Here is a 15088-nt window from a genome sequence, read left to right as displayed (position 1 = left end):
GCAGGGTGATTTCAAGGCCAACTTGGAAGATACATGTGTATAAAACTCTGCCTCAAAATAACAACAAAAGAAAAATGAAAGAGGAAAAAGGGAGAGGAAATAGAGAGATGGGAAGAGGTGGGAAAGAAGTGAAGGAGGAGAAGGAGGGAGAGAGACACACCAAGTGACTCTTGGCTGTAGCACCCTCTTGAAATGCTACTCTTTGTAAGCATCACCCAGTGTTTCCATGCAGAACCTTCCCAGGTAGGGAGTACAAACACTACCCAAATCAGTCAGGCTGTCCTGCACACCTACCTCTCCTCAGCCCACTGTCTCAAGCGCTGCTGGGCACTGGGCGAGTGGAAGGAGAGCCGGTCCACACCACGGCAGTTCTGCCTCTCAGGAGACAGCCTTCTTCGGAGCTGTTCCAGTTCATGTTCATACATGAGCCTCTGGCGCTCTAGAGCCGATCGCTTTTCCTCCTCATGCTGCTGCTCTAGGCTGTTCAATATGGACTGCATTGGATCTGAACATGTTAAAAGAAAAAAGAACGTAATGAATAAGAGAGTATGGTGTGACAGTTTGAATGTAACTGGCCCCATTAGCTCATAGGGAGTGGCACTATTAGAGAAGTGTGTCACTGTGGGGGCAGGCTTTGAGGTTTTCTATGTTCAGGATACTACCCAGTGTCTCAGACCATTTCCTATTGCCTGCAAGATGCAGGACTCTCGGCTACTTCTCCAGCAACATGTCTGCTTGAACGATACCATGCTTTCTACCATGATGGTAATGGACTGAACCTCTGAAACTATAAGTAGTTCTCCCAAACCTACCCCCCAACCCCTACGTGCGCACATGCCCCGCCAGTTAAATGTTTTTCTTTATAAGAGCTGCCATGGTCATGGTGTCTCTTCACAGCAATAGAAACCCTAAGACATAAAGTATACTTCAGACACCCATCATTCATCCAAACTGCCATGACCTGACACATTCCAGACAATTTGGAGTAAGCGTGGCTTTCTCACTGCCAGTTACTTGTGTGATACCTTAGATAGACTCAACCTTGTCTGCAAAGCAGCAAAAGAGAAGGCTAAAATATGTTCTCTGCAGAACCTCGGTTGTAGTGAATGCTCCAGAAACACAAGAAACCAAAGGTAGTCACACTTCAAACCTGGGAAATTCTACCCATGAGGACAAGTTTGCAGTGATTTATCACAGCAGAGAGAGGATGTTCTGTAAGTAGAATCAATTATTACAACCAAGTACAACCAAGGATACAAACAGGGTTCAGAGGTCATCAAGAAAAGTGTGTCATCAAAAACATGCTCAGACCTCCCACAAGCACAGCCTGTGCTCACCGTTGCTGCCCAGTGCCTTCATGGTCACCTCCATCTGTGCATACTCGAAGTTGAAGTTGATCTCGCTGGACACCTCACTGGAAGAGTCCCCGTCAGCATCCAGATGCTCATAGCTGCTGTCATTCTTCAGGGAAGCATCATGCTCCTCATCCTCTCGTTCGACTTTCTTTTTCTTTTTTGGCAGATTGAGTCTTGGGGTGAAAAAGGGGTCATTAAATTAAGAAGGATGCTTATTCATCCCATTCCTTACACACTAGCATTTGCTAGAGGCTAAGGAAATGCCACAGCAGTACCAAGAAGCTGCTACACTTAGGACCTTTGTACTCTAGTGCTAGAAATAAAACATCTACATGCGTACAAGTGACTGCAACAAAGTTCGCACAACTTCTACACATTAGGTGAGAGAGAAAAGCTGAGGACCATATCAGAACAAGAACTAGATGTGCTGACAAGTCTCTGGAGACTTTATAAGTAAAACACCACGGTGTACAGAACCATACAGAAGCATCTGAGGGTCTGGGAGACCAGTCAGCAACACTTTCAGTGTGGAAGGAAAAAAATGAAAAGCATTTCCCATGAGCTTGCATCCTTCTAATCTTTCCTGTAAGATCAAAACAGCAAGTGGTATAAAAATAAGGATCAGCACCAGTTAGTTATGAGCAAGGTTTGTTAGACAGAAGACACATTAGTCAAGGACAGAAAGAAGAGACCAGGGTCTGAATGCTACAGCAGACATTTGGGGTACAGTGTTGCAGTCACAGATAAGAGCCTTTCTTTGCAGACTCCCTTGCAGCAGCTACTAGACAGAGTCCACTCAAGGGGACTAAGAGGATATTTCTCGTGCCCTGACAAGAAGATAGCAAGGTTGTCTTTTGCTGCCCTTTTGTCCCTGTGAGCTGAGTGCTTCTTTCATGGCTGCAGGGGCACAGTTCTTCCACGGGGAAGTGCCAAGAAAACGGTAGAGCACAGCCCACTCTAGCAGCTTTCTCCTTGAGGGCCTCTCACTGTCTGGGAATACACAACCTGCTTAAGCCATCAGTGTCTAGTGTGCTGGGACTGATTGAAAGCATGGTCAGAGAAACCACCAACCTCCTCTGGGGGATAAGGAAGCCAAATCCCACATTTCTACTACTGCTTTTCAGACAAAAGGAAAGAATAACAGTGTGCAGACAGATGACTGATAGGCAGACAGACAACAAACCCAAAAGAAAAAATGAATTAATTCTGATACCAGATTGGGGGGAAATCTTACACTGGGAAGAAAATTAAACAAATAAGTAAGTTTAGTACTTTTGATGTGAGACATGTCATTCTCGGCACCCAGAGTTCACATATATATGAACAAACACACAAGTCATGAATACAACATATATGTACAAGAATGAGAACACACATAAGAAGGTATCATTTTTTTATGCTGTTAAAATGACTCTTCTGTTTCAGAACACAGTCTTCAGTGGCCTCCCACCTTCAGAAATGTGAGCAATGCCATACCTGAAGAAATGGTTGTTTCCCCAGAGAATCCTGTCCCCATGGTGCAACTGGATGGGGCTGGAGACAGAAGACCCATTGACAAACGTCCTGTGGGAAAGAGGACAGCGTGAGTAGGATGACCACACCCTCTGCTTCCACTGCCTTATACTACAGTAGCTCATTTTCCTCAAACTAAACCTGCCCTTGGTGAAGCTAAATATTTGTAGTTACATCTCTACACTTACCTCAAATGCTGAGGACATTAAGTATTATTTTACAGCCTTCAAAGTTCTAAGCATTATATAGCCCACTTCATACACTGATGGTACTTTCAGAGATCAACCTCTGTTTCTCAAAGCTCTGAACATCTTAGACCGTAGGGAGGAGTAAATATGGAGCCATGACAGGTAATAATTTAAGACAGAGCAAGGAAACAAAGCAGAGCCAAACCAGATGGATAAAGAACTCGCCAAGTGACCAGATTCTAGAAACAGTGGCAGATACCAGGGGTACAGCATGAAATCTACAGGGAATTCTGAAACTGCTCACAGTGGACAGCATCAATAATCTCCTCTCAATCCAGAGACGTCTCATCAGTTCAGCTTCTACAGCAGACATGGTGGGCAGAACACTAGCATGGGAGGAATTTGGAAGGACGGGAAACAAGTGGAAAAGTACGCCTGTGCATATTCCCAGGATACCAGCCCACGCCTCTCTCCTACCAACTGAGTCACTGGCTGAGAAATAGGACATCAAGTACAAATTCTTTAACTTGCCATGGGAGGCCTTTCCTTCCTTCCACAAGGAGGTCTCTGTATCTCCTCCCTTCCCTCTTCTAGGGAACCTTCAGCTCCTCTGAAAGCAGATTTCTTTTCTGTACACTAAGTGCAATCAACTCTTCCTCCACTGGGGAACCTATCAGTCCCTGGAATCATTTATTGCTTCATCAAGAAACAAGGTCCTGCCCCTCTCCAACCCTCTCTAGCCTCCAGAGTCTTCCTCACAATCCAAGTCCATTTGGATTCCATTTCCTCCGCAGAGCCTGCTGAGCACTCTGGTCTGAGTTTCTTTAAACTCTATAAAGCTACAAATCTTGTTTGTTTGGTATTGATTGTTTTTTTTTTTTTTTTTTTTTTTTTTTTTTTTTTTTTTGAGATGGGCTCTCGCTATGTAGGCCTAAGCTCAAGATCCTTCTGCCTCAGCCTCCTTAGTCCTAGGCTTATGAACATATGCCAACACATGACTAAACTATGCACTTACCTGGCTTTATGTGTCCATGATACTCTATGCATTTCCATCCCCACAAACTCTTACTCCCACTCAAACCTTGTTCCCCATGTGGGATTCTTAGACACTAACACTGACCCTTTTGCTTGTCTGTATGAACATTCAAAGTACAAGCTCAAATACAGAGTTGTGATGTGCTAAAGTTAGCACACCCAAGGCTTTATGGCTCCATTCTTCAAATACAATGAGTTAAAAAAGAAAAACAGGAGGCCAGGCATAGTGGCACATGCCTTCAATCCCAGCATTTGAAGAGGAAGGTGAACCTCTTAAGTTCAATGCCAGACCTATCTACAAATCAAGTTCCAGGGCAGCTAGAGCTATACAGAGAAATCTTGCATCAGGAAGTGGGGGTAGGGAGGAAGAACACTTTGGAGAAAAAAGAAAAAAAAAGTTCCAAAGAACTTACTTTGGAAAAGCACTGCAATTAAGTCATGATTTAAAAAAAAAAAGAGAATATAAACCAGTTCTTAAAGTCAATCTACATGGGGTACCCATGACAGAAATTGCTTCCACTGCAGCACTGGCCCATCTCCTATACTGACACTCATAGACCATGCCAATTATCAGCCTGTCTGACACTCGTATAGACCACGCTGGTCACCAGCCTGTCGCCTGTGCTGTGAGCCACCCTGCTGAAGCTGCACACACAGTAAGGCTTCGACAGCAAATGCAGTCTTGTCAGAGAAAAATGTTCCCCCGGACTGTCCTATGATCAAGCAGTATAGCATTGAGTAAACCCTGACCCTGAGCATACAGAACCTTTACTATCTCAACTGACAAGAAACTTCCAGAAAGCACCGCTGCTTTGTGCCAAAGATGGTGACGCCTTAACACACACAAAGCAGCATTTCAAATCTTCCAGGTGAGCAGTGAACAGAGGGAGCCCGCTGCCAAGGAAAACAACTGGCAGCATTCATTGCCATAACAAGAACTTTGAGTTCTGGAAAATTTTTGTCCATATCCTCCACCCAAAGACCACTGGGAAGTTATCCCAAGTTGAACTACTTGGACTTGGAAGCGGTATGTGGAATGACTGTCTGTGTGGCAGTGCCAGGGTGCCAGGGAAGACCTGGGGTAGAACTGGGCTTTGGCTGATGAGGAGAGGGTTTAGAATCATTTTCATCACTAAAAAGTGTAGCTAACAGGGAACTCCCCCAAGCAGACACTGGCAGAGCTTAGTCCTAAAAGTCAAATGGGAGTTGACAGCCAAAAGAACAGCAGGGTTTTATAAAAGGAGATAAATGGGGAATGCAGGGACTTCCTCCCCAAACCAGAGGACTGTGCCAGCTGAGCAGAAAATGGTTCCAATCAAGACAGAGTGAAGGCGGCTGGAGAGACAGCTCAGTGGTTAAGAGCACATGCTGTTCTTCAGAGGACATGAGTCTGATTACCAGCACCCATGCATGGGGCTCACAACCATCTGTAACTTCAGCTTCAGGGAATCTGATGTGTGTATTCCCTGACACACATATACATACACATAATTGAGAAGTAAATATATATTTTTTTAAAAATGAGGCATGTGAGTGAGGCCAGGGTGCCAGGAGTATGAGAGCATGAGAGATGCTAAGATTAAATAGAAAGGGCCTGACACATACCCAGGGTGTCTTAAGTGAGCTGAAAACAAGAGCAGGCCGATGTCCCTCATCCTCCCCCACTCCCTACCCCCGACCCAGTGTAATTCACACTAACTTAAGCATGTTACCTGGTGTTCTTCTGAGGGGTCAGCATGACCTGGCCTTCAGGCATGATGTCTATGATACAGTGCTCGGGAAGAATGCCCATCCCGCAGAGCTGGATGTCCTGGGAATTTGCTGACCCTATCAGTGTGTGCTCCTAAGAAAGAAGTAGAGTTCCCTATGAATTAAGATCAGTTCAGTCAGCCCCTCAGGCACAAGATCTGAAAGCAAATGAATGGTGGCCCCTGACATTCATTCTGTGACTTCTAGGTCTTTAAAAGAAGCAACGTCCCTCAGTTGTGGTCAAGCTCAAAATACAATCTTCTATTTATGTCTGTCTACATTTGTTATTTCTCTTACCATCTTGATTTTAAATATTTTATACCACTCTCAGAGCATAAGCCATATATCAACAGTATTTTACAATACTGTCTACCAGCTCTGTAACTGGTAGGTAGAAGAAGAAGGGCTACAAGTTTGAGGTCAGCCCTGGCTGCACAGTGAGTTCAAGGACAGCCTTAGCTACCTAAGACTTTGTTTCAGGAAGAGAGAGGGAAGGAGGAAGGAAAGGAAAGAGGGAGGGAGGGAGGGAGGGAGGGAGGGAGGAAGATGGAGAGAGAGTGAACAAGAACTATGTGGTCTCAATCAAAATGAGACAACTACAAAAGTAAATGCTGTTTAAAGACAGCATCTGGGGCCAGGAAAATGGCTCAGTAGGTAAGGGCACTTGAGGCGAAGCCTGAGAAACCAAGTTCAACCCCCAGAACCAACACAGTAGAAAGAGATCTGACTCCCACAAGTTTTCTGCTGACCTCCACAAGTGTACCTCATTTCAGATGCTTTCTTTTCATTTTTTTCTAAGATATTTTTAAGTGTATGAGTGTTTTGCCTCATGTTATATCTGTGTACCATGGGCAGGCTATGCCTATGGAGACCAAAAGAGGATTTCAGATTCTGAGGGACTAGTTACAGACAGTTGTGAATGGGCATATGGGTGCTGGGAATTAAACCCAGGTCCTCTGAAATAGCAGCCAGTGATCTTAACCACTAAGCCATCTCTCCAGCCCTTCTGTCTCAGTATTTAATATATTTTCAGGGCTAGACCAGTGTCACTGTCACACTGCCCCAGGCTAATCCCTCACCTGACACTGACTGGGGCTTCTGGCCCACCGTACCAACTAGCATGGAAACTGTACAGATGGTATATCCTGATATCTCCCTCCTCTTGAGCCCCCATGACACCAGTAATTATTGAGTTACTGTTTTGCACATGCTGTTTTCCCCCTTGTTTTGACTGTAACCTATCCAAGGCTCCTGCAGCTGGTACAACCAACACAGGACAGAGTCTGCAGTGATCTGGTATCTGTAGACAGTGATTACAAGTCAACAGAAACAAGAGACACAAACTCAAAACAGCAAAAGTAATCCAAGTTCTAGTCCTGGCTATTCTGGAACTCATTTTGTTGACCAGGCTGGCCTCAAATTCAGAAAGCCACCCTTCTCTGCCTCCCAAGTGCTGGGATTAAAGTGTGCACCAACACTGCCAAGCTAGAAATCCATCTTTTAAATAAATACTTTGCATATCAAATATGTGAGAAACACTGGATTCCTAGAGAAACAAGAAACTTTCAAATCCCAATTAGAATTTATAGTATAAAGGAAATCTCAAGTCTCTCACTTGAGGTTGCAATCTATTGTGATTTGAAAAATACACTAGGATCCGGATTCTAAATCCAAAAGGCTCAGTTCTGCAAACTCTTTACTGCTCAATGTTTAAGTCAACAGTATGCTCCACGCAACAGGGGGAAAAACAGATGAAGAAATTTCTCACAGGCTGTCTATCTCCTTGGTATACACAGGCCTATGATCCCAGCACTCAGAAGGCTGGGTCAGGACGACTGTTAAATTCAAGGTCAGCCTGAGACCCAGTCTCAGAAACATGCTCCACCCCACCCCACCCAAAAAATGATCTAAAGAGTACCTAAAGCTGGGATGGGATGGCACAAGGTGAGCAACTGAATGAACTAATAAGGGACTCCAAACGGTCACAGTAGAAGGTATATCAGAGTACAGATGGAGGGGCACACTCTGGAGGAGAAAATCCTATAACCTGGACACAGGATGGAACCCGAATCTGCAGATGATGTTGGGAGAGTCACCTAGAGAGATGAGGTCAGCACATCTGAAGTCACATCCATTCGAACTGACTTAGAAGTTGCAGGCTAAGAAAAAAAAAAGTGCAGCCTCCAAATTCCCCCATCCCACATGGTAGCATTTTCTAAAGAGAGACCATTCTTAGACTGAGCTCACCCTTCTGAATGTGCCTTGTCATGAGGATGGTCTTGCCATCAGGCGAGCCTGGCACTGTCTCAGACTGGGCCCAGATGGAGCTGACCATTCTGGAAAAAAAACTGATCTCCTCTACACAAGGGACCAGAAATGTTCTGACCACTCTAAATACCCCTCTCCAAACAGCTGCTGCTGATTTACTAACTTTTTACTTAGAGAACAGACATCAATCGGGTAGCTTTTTTGTGGGTTGTTTTCGTTTTTCTGGGTATCCTGTAATTTAGACAGTTATCACTTCTGAAGGAAAGGGAATTCCAAACTCTGAGACTCCAAAGGCGCAAAGTGCCTAGGTCCTAGTCTACTGTGCATATTCCTGGAGTCCGTGAGTGTCTGTAGACTGTTCTAACTCAGGATGCTAGGCTGGGAAAGAAAGCATGCCTTGCCTTGTAAGCATGAGGATTTAATTTTGATTCCAGAACCGACTTACAAATGTCAGGCATACCTGCTATGTCAGTCCTGAGGAGGGAGGAACAGGAGTGTTCCTGGGGCTCATCTGCCAGGCAATCTGGCCTAACTGGTGAACACCAGACCACTGAGAAACGCTGTCTCAAATTAGTAGGTGTCTTTCATGACCCAGGGTTGTCTCCTGATGTTCACATGCCTGCCCACTCACATACCTGTATATACATGTACACACAAATACAGATATACAGCATATTTTAAAAAAGATGCTGCCAACACTGTTCAAAGTGTCATGAGAATTGTGATGACATACTATTTTTACTTTTCTATTTATTTTATACGTATGGGTACTTTGGCTGCAAGTATGTCTATGTGCCACTTGCATGCCTGGTACCCTTGGAAGCCAGAAGAAGGTACTAGATCCCCTAGAACTGGAATTACAGACAGTTGGATTTTTTCGGTTGGTTGGTTGGTTGGTTGGTTGGCTGGTTCTGTTTTGTTTGAGACAGATTCCATTGTGTAGCTCTGGTTATTCTGGAGCTCACTTTGTAGATAGGCTGGCCTTGAATTTAGAGATCCTCCTCTTGCCTCTGCCTCCAAAGTGTTGGGATTAAAGGTCTGCACACCACAACACCCAGCTGGAGTTACAGACAGTTGTGAGCCACCATATTGGTGCTGGGAATCAAACCCAAGTCCTCTGGAAGAGCAGCCAGTGCTCTTAAACACTGAGCCTTCTCTTCAACCCAACACATTATTTTTAATAGGCAAAAATAGCATATGTGGGAGAAAGCAGAAGAGGGAATGCAGTACAGTTGTATAGTACTTCTGTCTGTAAAACTTACCCATAGAACCAGTCTTCACAGGAACCCAGGAAGCTACCTAGAGGCACTCTCTTCCAGTGTATAAAGAACCAGAAAAGCCTTGACTCTGCACTAGATATGCATGAATTCATATAAGTATCAAAGACATTATTTAACTCACAGCATTGCCAAATACTATGTAAGATACTTAGGGGAGGAAAGGTGGGGAGACTTATCAAAATGATAATAACTAAGCAATTATTTCAGTGTATCCTCAATAAAAAGTAAGAAAGAAGCTGTGCTGGTTGGATTTTTTGTCAACTCTCACCTTGATACAACTAGAGTCCTTGGGAAAAGGAAGCTGAAATTGAGAAAATGTCTCCATCAAATTTCCTGGGGATAAATCTATGGGGCATGTCCTTGATTAATAATTGATGCAAAAGGGCCCATGGCATGGACCACCATGGGCAGTGACACCTCTGATCAGGAGGTTCTGAGTGGTATAAGAAGGCACACTGATAAAGCCATGGGAGCAAGGCAGTAAGCAGTGTTCCTCCATGGTGTCTGCTTCAGGTTCCTGTCTGTAGTTCCTGCCCTGGTTTCCCATCATGATGGACTGTAAGCTGAAATAAACCCTTTCCTCATCAAGTTTCTCTGGTCCTTTTTTTTTTTAATCACAGTAATAGAAAGCAAAAGGACACTAGTCAATGTGCATGTTCTTAGAAGGTAAATGACAGCATTCTTTACAACTGTCTCCGACTTTATCAAAGCCAGCTCTCCTTTCCTGGCCACACTAGTCCATGTAATGATGGGAAGAACCTGGGCTATGTGCAATTAACTCAGGCTCTGGAACAGGTAAGAGAAATGAGAGGCACTCATCATATCTCACTGTGTCAGGCTCAAGGACTTTCCTGGCTTTCCCATCTTCTGAGATTTTCAGATTTCAATGTGGACAGTATTTTCCTTTCTATTTCATGTGCTGGTCCATCCGATGTCTAGGTGTCAATGTGTACTGTATTTTCCTTTCTATTTCATGTGCTGGTCCATCCGATGTCTAGGTGTCAATGTGTACTGTATTTTCCTTTCTATTCTATGTGCTGGTCTGCCCGATGTCTACGTATCAATGTGTACTGTATTTTCCATGTGCTGATCCGCCCAATGTCTAGGTGATCAGCTCTCCCTTTCGTTTCTTAATAGGTTGATAATTTAAACTTTTAAATTTTTCCTAAAAGTTATTGGAAACATCAGTCTCCTATCAAGTGGCCCTAACTAAGAACTTTAACTATTTCCTCTCTTATTTAAGAAAATATTCCCTATAAATTATATTAAATAATGGCAGGTACATTACTTAACTTACTGGAAATAATATCATGATATTCTTTTTATATAAGTAGTTTAATAACATCACTCAAAGACAGAAAATGCAAACTGGTCCCAAAACCCCAAGACTGTCCTACACTCCAAGTGATGAAATAAGGCGATGGGTAACACCAAGCGCTCCGAGAAGGCCATGCACTCACCTTTAAGTAGTACACCAGGAGTTCATTCAGAGCAGGGTCAGCATTCAGGTTAACCAGGAAGCACTTGTCATCGCCAACTTTGATTCCAGAAGTCTGAAGAGATATCCCGAGGCTCTCAAGCTGCTTCTGCCGCTCCTGCAAAGACACCAGGGAGGTGGTGATCCCCAGCCACAGAGGCAGCAAGACACAGGCTCAGACAGTATCAGAAGACTGTCCCACACCTTTATCATCCAGTGCAAAGAAAGCATTCTCAGGAAAAATAAAGATGATCACGTTTTTCTCTTTTCAAATGTTAAAAGTTTCACTTCACCAGAACAAAGGTCAAAACAGCCTGTAATGCTTGCAAGGCCCTTCAGCCTGGCCCACGCCCTCTCCTTCCATCTCAATACACTCATTCTCCCACCTGGACCACCATGAGCTACACGGAACTTAAGGTCTCCTCTCAAGTCACAGTCATCAGAGTCACTGACTAGGTCTACCACAGTGTAAAATAAAAGTATAAAAATAAGTTAAAAAGTTAAAAATTAGGGCTTGGCAAAAATAGGCATCTGTATCAACCCCCCGACTCCCACAAACACACACACAGGCTCAGGGTACATCAAGGAAGAAGAGACAGAAAGGCTGCAAGAGCTAGAGTTGGAAAGAAGCAAGGTCAAACAGTGTCCTCTGATCAGAGCAGGGCCACTGAGGGCCTGAGCTCAATGCAGCTATGGGGCCTCCACAAAACCTGTCCACGATCACACCAGTCAACATTCCGGAATGGAGGGGGAAGGTGCTCACGAGTCCCCACCCTGAATTAGAGACAGTTGATGCTGCTCGGGGAGGAAAAGTCGGCTTTCTTTAAGGTATGGCACCTGTTAGGTCAATCCTGCCCCAGGGTGAATGGTCACACACCCATGAGTGTATGAACAATACAGCTGGGAGGAAGGAGTGGGCAGTGACTGCGGTCAAAGTACACGGTACACATGGATGAAATTCTCAGTAAACATGTAGCTCAGTAGTGGGGTCCTTGCTTAGCATGTGTGGGTCCTGAGTTCAATCTCCAGTACAAATAATAAATACTACAAACTAATCATTTCTCACACAGAAACAAGCTAATGAAGCTATGAAATCTTTACCTTCAGACCAATTCTCTGAAGCGCAGGCCCATCAATGTGCTAGATTTGCCACACCGCCACGTGAGTACCATGCAAACTGCCCCCAACACAAACCTGTGCAATCTCCTCGGTTTTCCTTAGTTTCTCCTCCCAGGTCACAGTCATTTCCTGGATGAGCTTCTCGGATTCTTCCAGACGGTCTTTCAGCTCTGGAGATTTCATTGCCTAAAAACAAAACGTTACTTTTTCAAATGTCTGTTTGGTGCCAGGAAAGAACCACCAGCTGACCGTGAAAGGTCAAGGGCTACCACCTGCCACTGAGTTCTCCACCTGCCTAAGCAGGGTGGTGGCCATCGCAGACCACAACACCTATCCTGGGAGGACTATAGACCCAAGAATCAGCTATGGCGTACTCAGAAAGACAACCTAACTCTTCCCTTTCCTACAGCCTTCTGTGGGGTTCTCATTACATTTCAGGAGATAAATGTGCCAAGCTACCTATGGAGGGCTGATGATTATAATTGCGGTTAAGTTGTACATCTAGACTCACGGGCATTGCTTCATCTCAGTCTCCTCCTACTGATGATTTCAGGAATGTACTCAAGGCTACCCAAGTTACATGTGTGCATGCTGCAAACTGGACAGCATTAAAATAACACTTGATCTTAAGCCCAAAGGCAGAGAAGCAATGGGTGGTGTTATTAATAAAGGGAAGACAGAAACCACATCTCCAAGGTTCTTGAAGAACTATAAATTCAGGATAAAATTCAATAGGAACAAAAACAAACCAAAACCATGATCAAGGTAACTGATATGACCATGTAGCCTCTTGATTTTCTACCATAAGAAGAGAAACGAGACAGGAGAGGGATGTGGTGACAGCTCCAGAGACAAGTCCCTGGGACAGAAACCCTACCCAGAGCAGGAACCCGGAGTATGACATTTCATGCTAACCCAAGGAAAGCGCTCGCATCTAGGCAAGCACTGTGATTTTCAAAGCCTGTTACAGAGCCCAAGCATCAGCCGCCACAGAATGAATGGAGACACTGACCACACAAAACACCTCCGAGCTCTGGCTGCTTCTGTCCTGAGACAGCTTACAATATTACTCGACAAACCTAGCTCACCCATAACAGAAAAGGGTGGGATATAAAGGTGAGGGTGCCTTCTGTTCTAACTGCAAGCTAACAGAATGAGAAAAAAAAGCCATCCAATTCCTTTTGCCTCAACTGTATGCCCAGTTTCTGCACAAAATTAAATCACTTATTTTGTCCCCACCCCCGCCTGTCTTTCTCCCCTTATTCTAGTCTGTCAGCTCCATGGACAGAAACGGAACGCAGCACACTTCCTGTTCCCCATATTCTCTTATCCAATCCTTTTCAACAGCCATAAATAACCCTAAACCTACTTTATCACTCTACTCACACTCCTCTTCCCACAGAGCATCCCAGAGTTCCTAGCAGAGTACTGCTCAGGGACAGAACAGAATCAGGGGAAGAAAGTTCACACTCCAGCTTTCCAGGGCCCCCAGTGACACAGAGCCTAACCGGCTGGGCCTCCTACCTCAGCCTTGGTCAGCTGCTCGCGGAGCTTCTCCACCTCTTCTCGGAGATCTCGGATGATCCGCGCATTAGGATCCTCATTCACCACAGCATGGTTGACAATGTGCTTGGCTCGATCTGCATACCTCAGGGTTGAGAGGGTTTCGTCATAGTTATCAGCGGCTGGGCTCACAGTGGCCACCATGGCGGTCTTGCTATTTCCCCCCAGACTGTCCTACCAGGAAGAACACAGTGAAGAGTCTTTTAAAGTCTGCAGAAGCCATCACATGAGAAAGCTGAAATCTGGAAGACTAAAACAGCCCAAGGCCAAGCACACACAAGGAAAAACAGGGGCTCACAGGTAGATCCTCATGGGGCTCAAGCCTGGGGCTGTCTCCTCTCTGCCAATTACTTTCTTTTCTTTTTGGGGGGCAGGGTGTAATGGTGGTGGCAGGGGGCAGGGTTTCTCTGTGTAGCCCTGGCTCTCCTGGAACTCACGCTGAAGACCAGGTTGGTCTTGAACTCAGAGATCCACTTGCCTCTGCTTCCCAAGTGCTGAACTTAAGGTGTGCGCCCCATGCCCAGCTCCACTTACTTAACAAACAAAAAAGAACCCCTAAACAACAACAAATCCTTTCATTTTTTTTTCAAGATAGAACAGGAAACCCCAACAGACTGCATTCATCTTTTTAAGTAAAAATTCACCCAAAGCTAGCGTGTCCCATTTAATAGGCAATGTGAGCAGACTTCGGTGGCTAGCCAACCTAGAGGAACTGGGTGTGCATAGTATCAGCTCCTTTGGGGACTTTGGTAGTGCTGTGGATGGAACCTATGACTTCCTGAATGCAGGCTACGGCTGTGCCGCTGAGCCACACTCCCAGCTCCAAGGAAGCTCACCAACACCTTCCTCCACGGTTCCTCCTGTCCTGTAGGTACAAGTTCCCGGGAACCTTGTAAGGCTCTGAAACCTAAGGGACAATTATGGGCCTCTGAACCAAAAGCTGAGTTGCAGCAGCTTCATTTCTCCCTCTGCCAGCATTCTAGAAACTAGCACATGCTCTGCACAACAGCTTCCACAGCTCATTCAAAGATCCCAAGGAAGCTACTCATCCAAATGTCAGGTAGCTGGCTTCCAGGACAGGAGAATTATGCTAATCAGAACATTCAAAATAATGAGTTATGTAAATCGGTAGTAGAACACTTGCAGAGTGCGCATGCTCTGGGTTATATCTCAGGATTGAAAAGAAAGATAAAGAAAAACCCTCAAAAAATTTAAAATCAACCGATCAGCTCCCACTCCACTGGCCATGCAAAGGAAACTGGAGGCCACTGCTCTGCATCTCCACCTCCCAAGTCCTCACTAGTACAGACCTCTTCCCTTGTGTGTGGTCAGCATTAATAGACTGGCACCTAACTGGCAAAACACCAAAGGTAACAGAAGGGATGGCATGTAACTTTTGATATTAAATTAAAAGCAGGTGGTGCTTTCTGTCTAGGGCACTATCTCTTGCTCTCAGGAGGAGCTGCCATGAGGTAGGCTGGCCTCTAGGAAGAGACTCACGGCAGTGAAAAGGGAAGCAAGCCCTTGAGTTCTGCCTATCCG

At 45.0% G+C, this 15088-nt stretch overlaps 1 protein-coding gene across 2 annotated transcripts in view; it reads right to left on the bottom strand.

Annotated features, from left to right (window-relative positions):
• The window catches only part of Kif13b (kinesin family member 13B), a 147439-nt gene that overhangs the window by 58397 nt on the left and 73954 nt on the right, over positions 1-15088 (bottom strand). For both annotated transcript variants that reach the window (XM_041664373.1, XM_041664382.1), the window contains exons 11-17: positions 13508-13720; positions 12059-12169; positions 10848-10982; positions 5803-5933; positions 2832-2918; positions 1338-1528; positions 295-505 (exon numbers count right to left, since the gene is read on the bottom strand). In XM_041664373.1, the coding sequence (XP_041520307.1) occupies positions 295-505; positions 1338-1528; positions 2832-2918; positions 5803-5933; positions 10848-10982; positions 12059-12169; positions 13508-13720 (1079 nt within the window). The remainder of the gene's footprint in view (positions 1-294; positions 506-1337; positions 1529-2831; positions 2919-5802; positions 5934-10847; positions 10983-12058; positions 12170-13507; positions 13721-15088) is intronic.

The sequence above is a fragment of the Microtus oregoni genome, unplaced genomic scaffold (assembly GCF_018167655.1).
Source record: "Microtus oregoni isolate MIOR12 unplaced genomic scaffold, Mior012 000001F_ref0000356, whole genome shotgun sequence".
Classification (NCBI taxonomy): Eukaryota; Metazoa; Chordata; class Mammalia; order Rodentia; family Cricetidae; genus Microtus; species Microtus oregoni.
The sequence above is the reverse complement of the archived record's forward strand: the minus strand, read 5'-3'. Positions and strand labels throughout refer to the sequence as shown.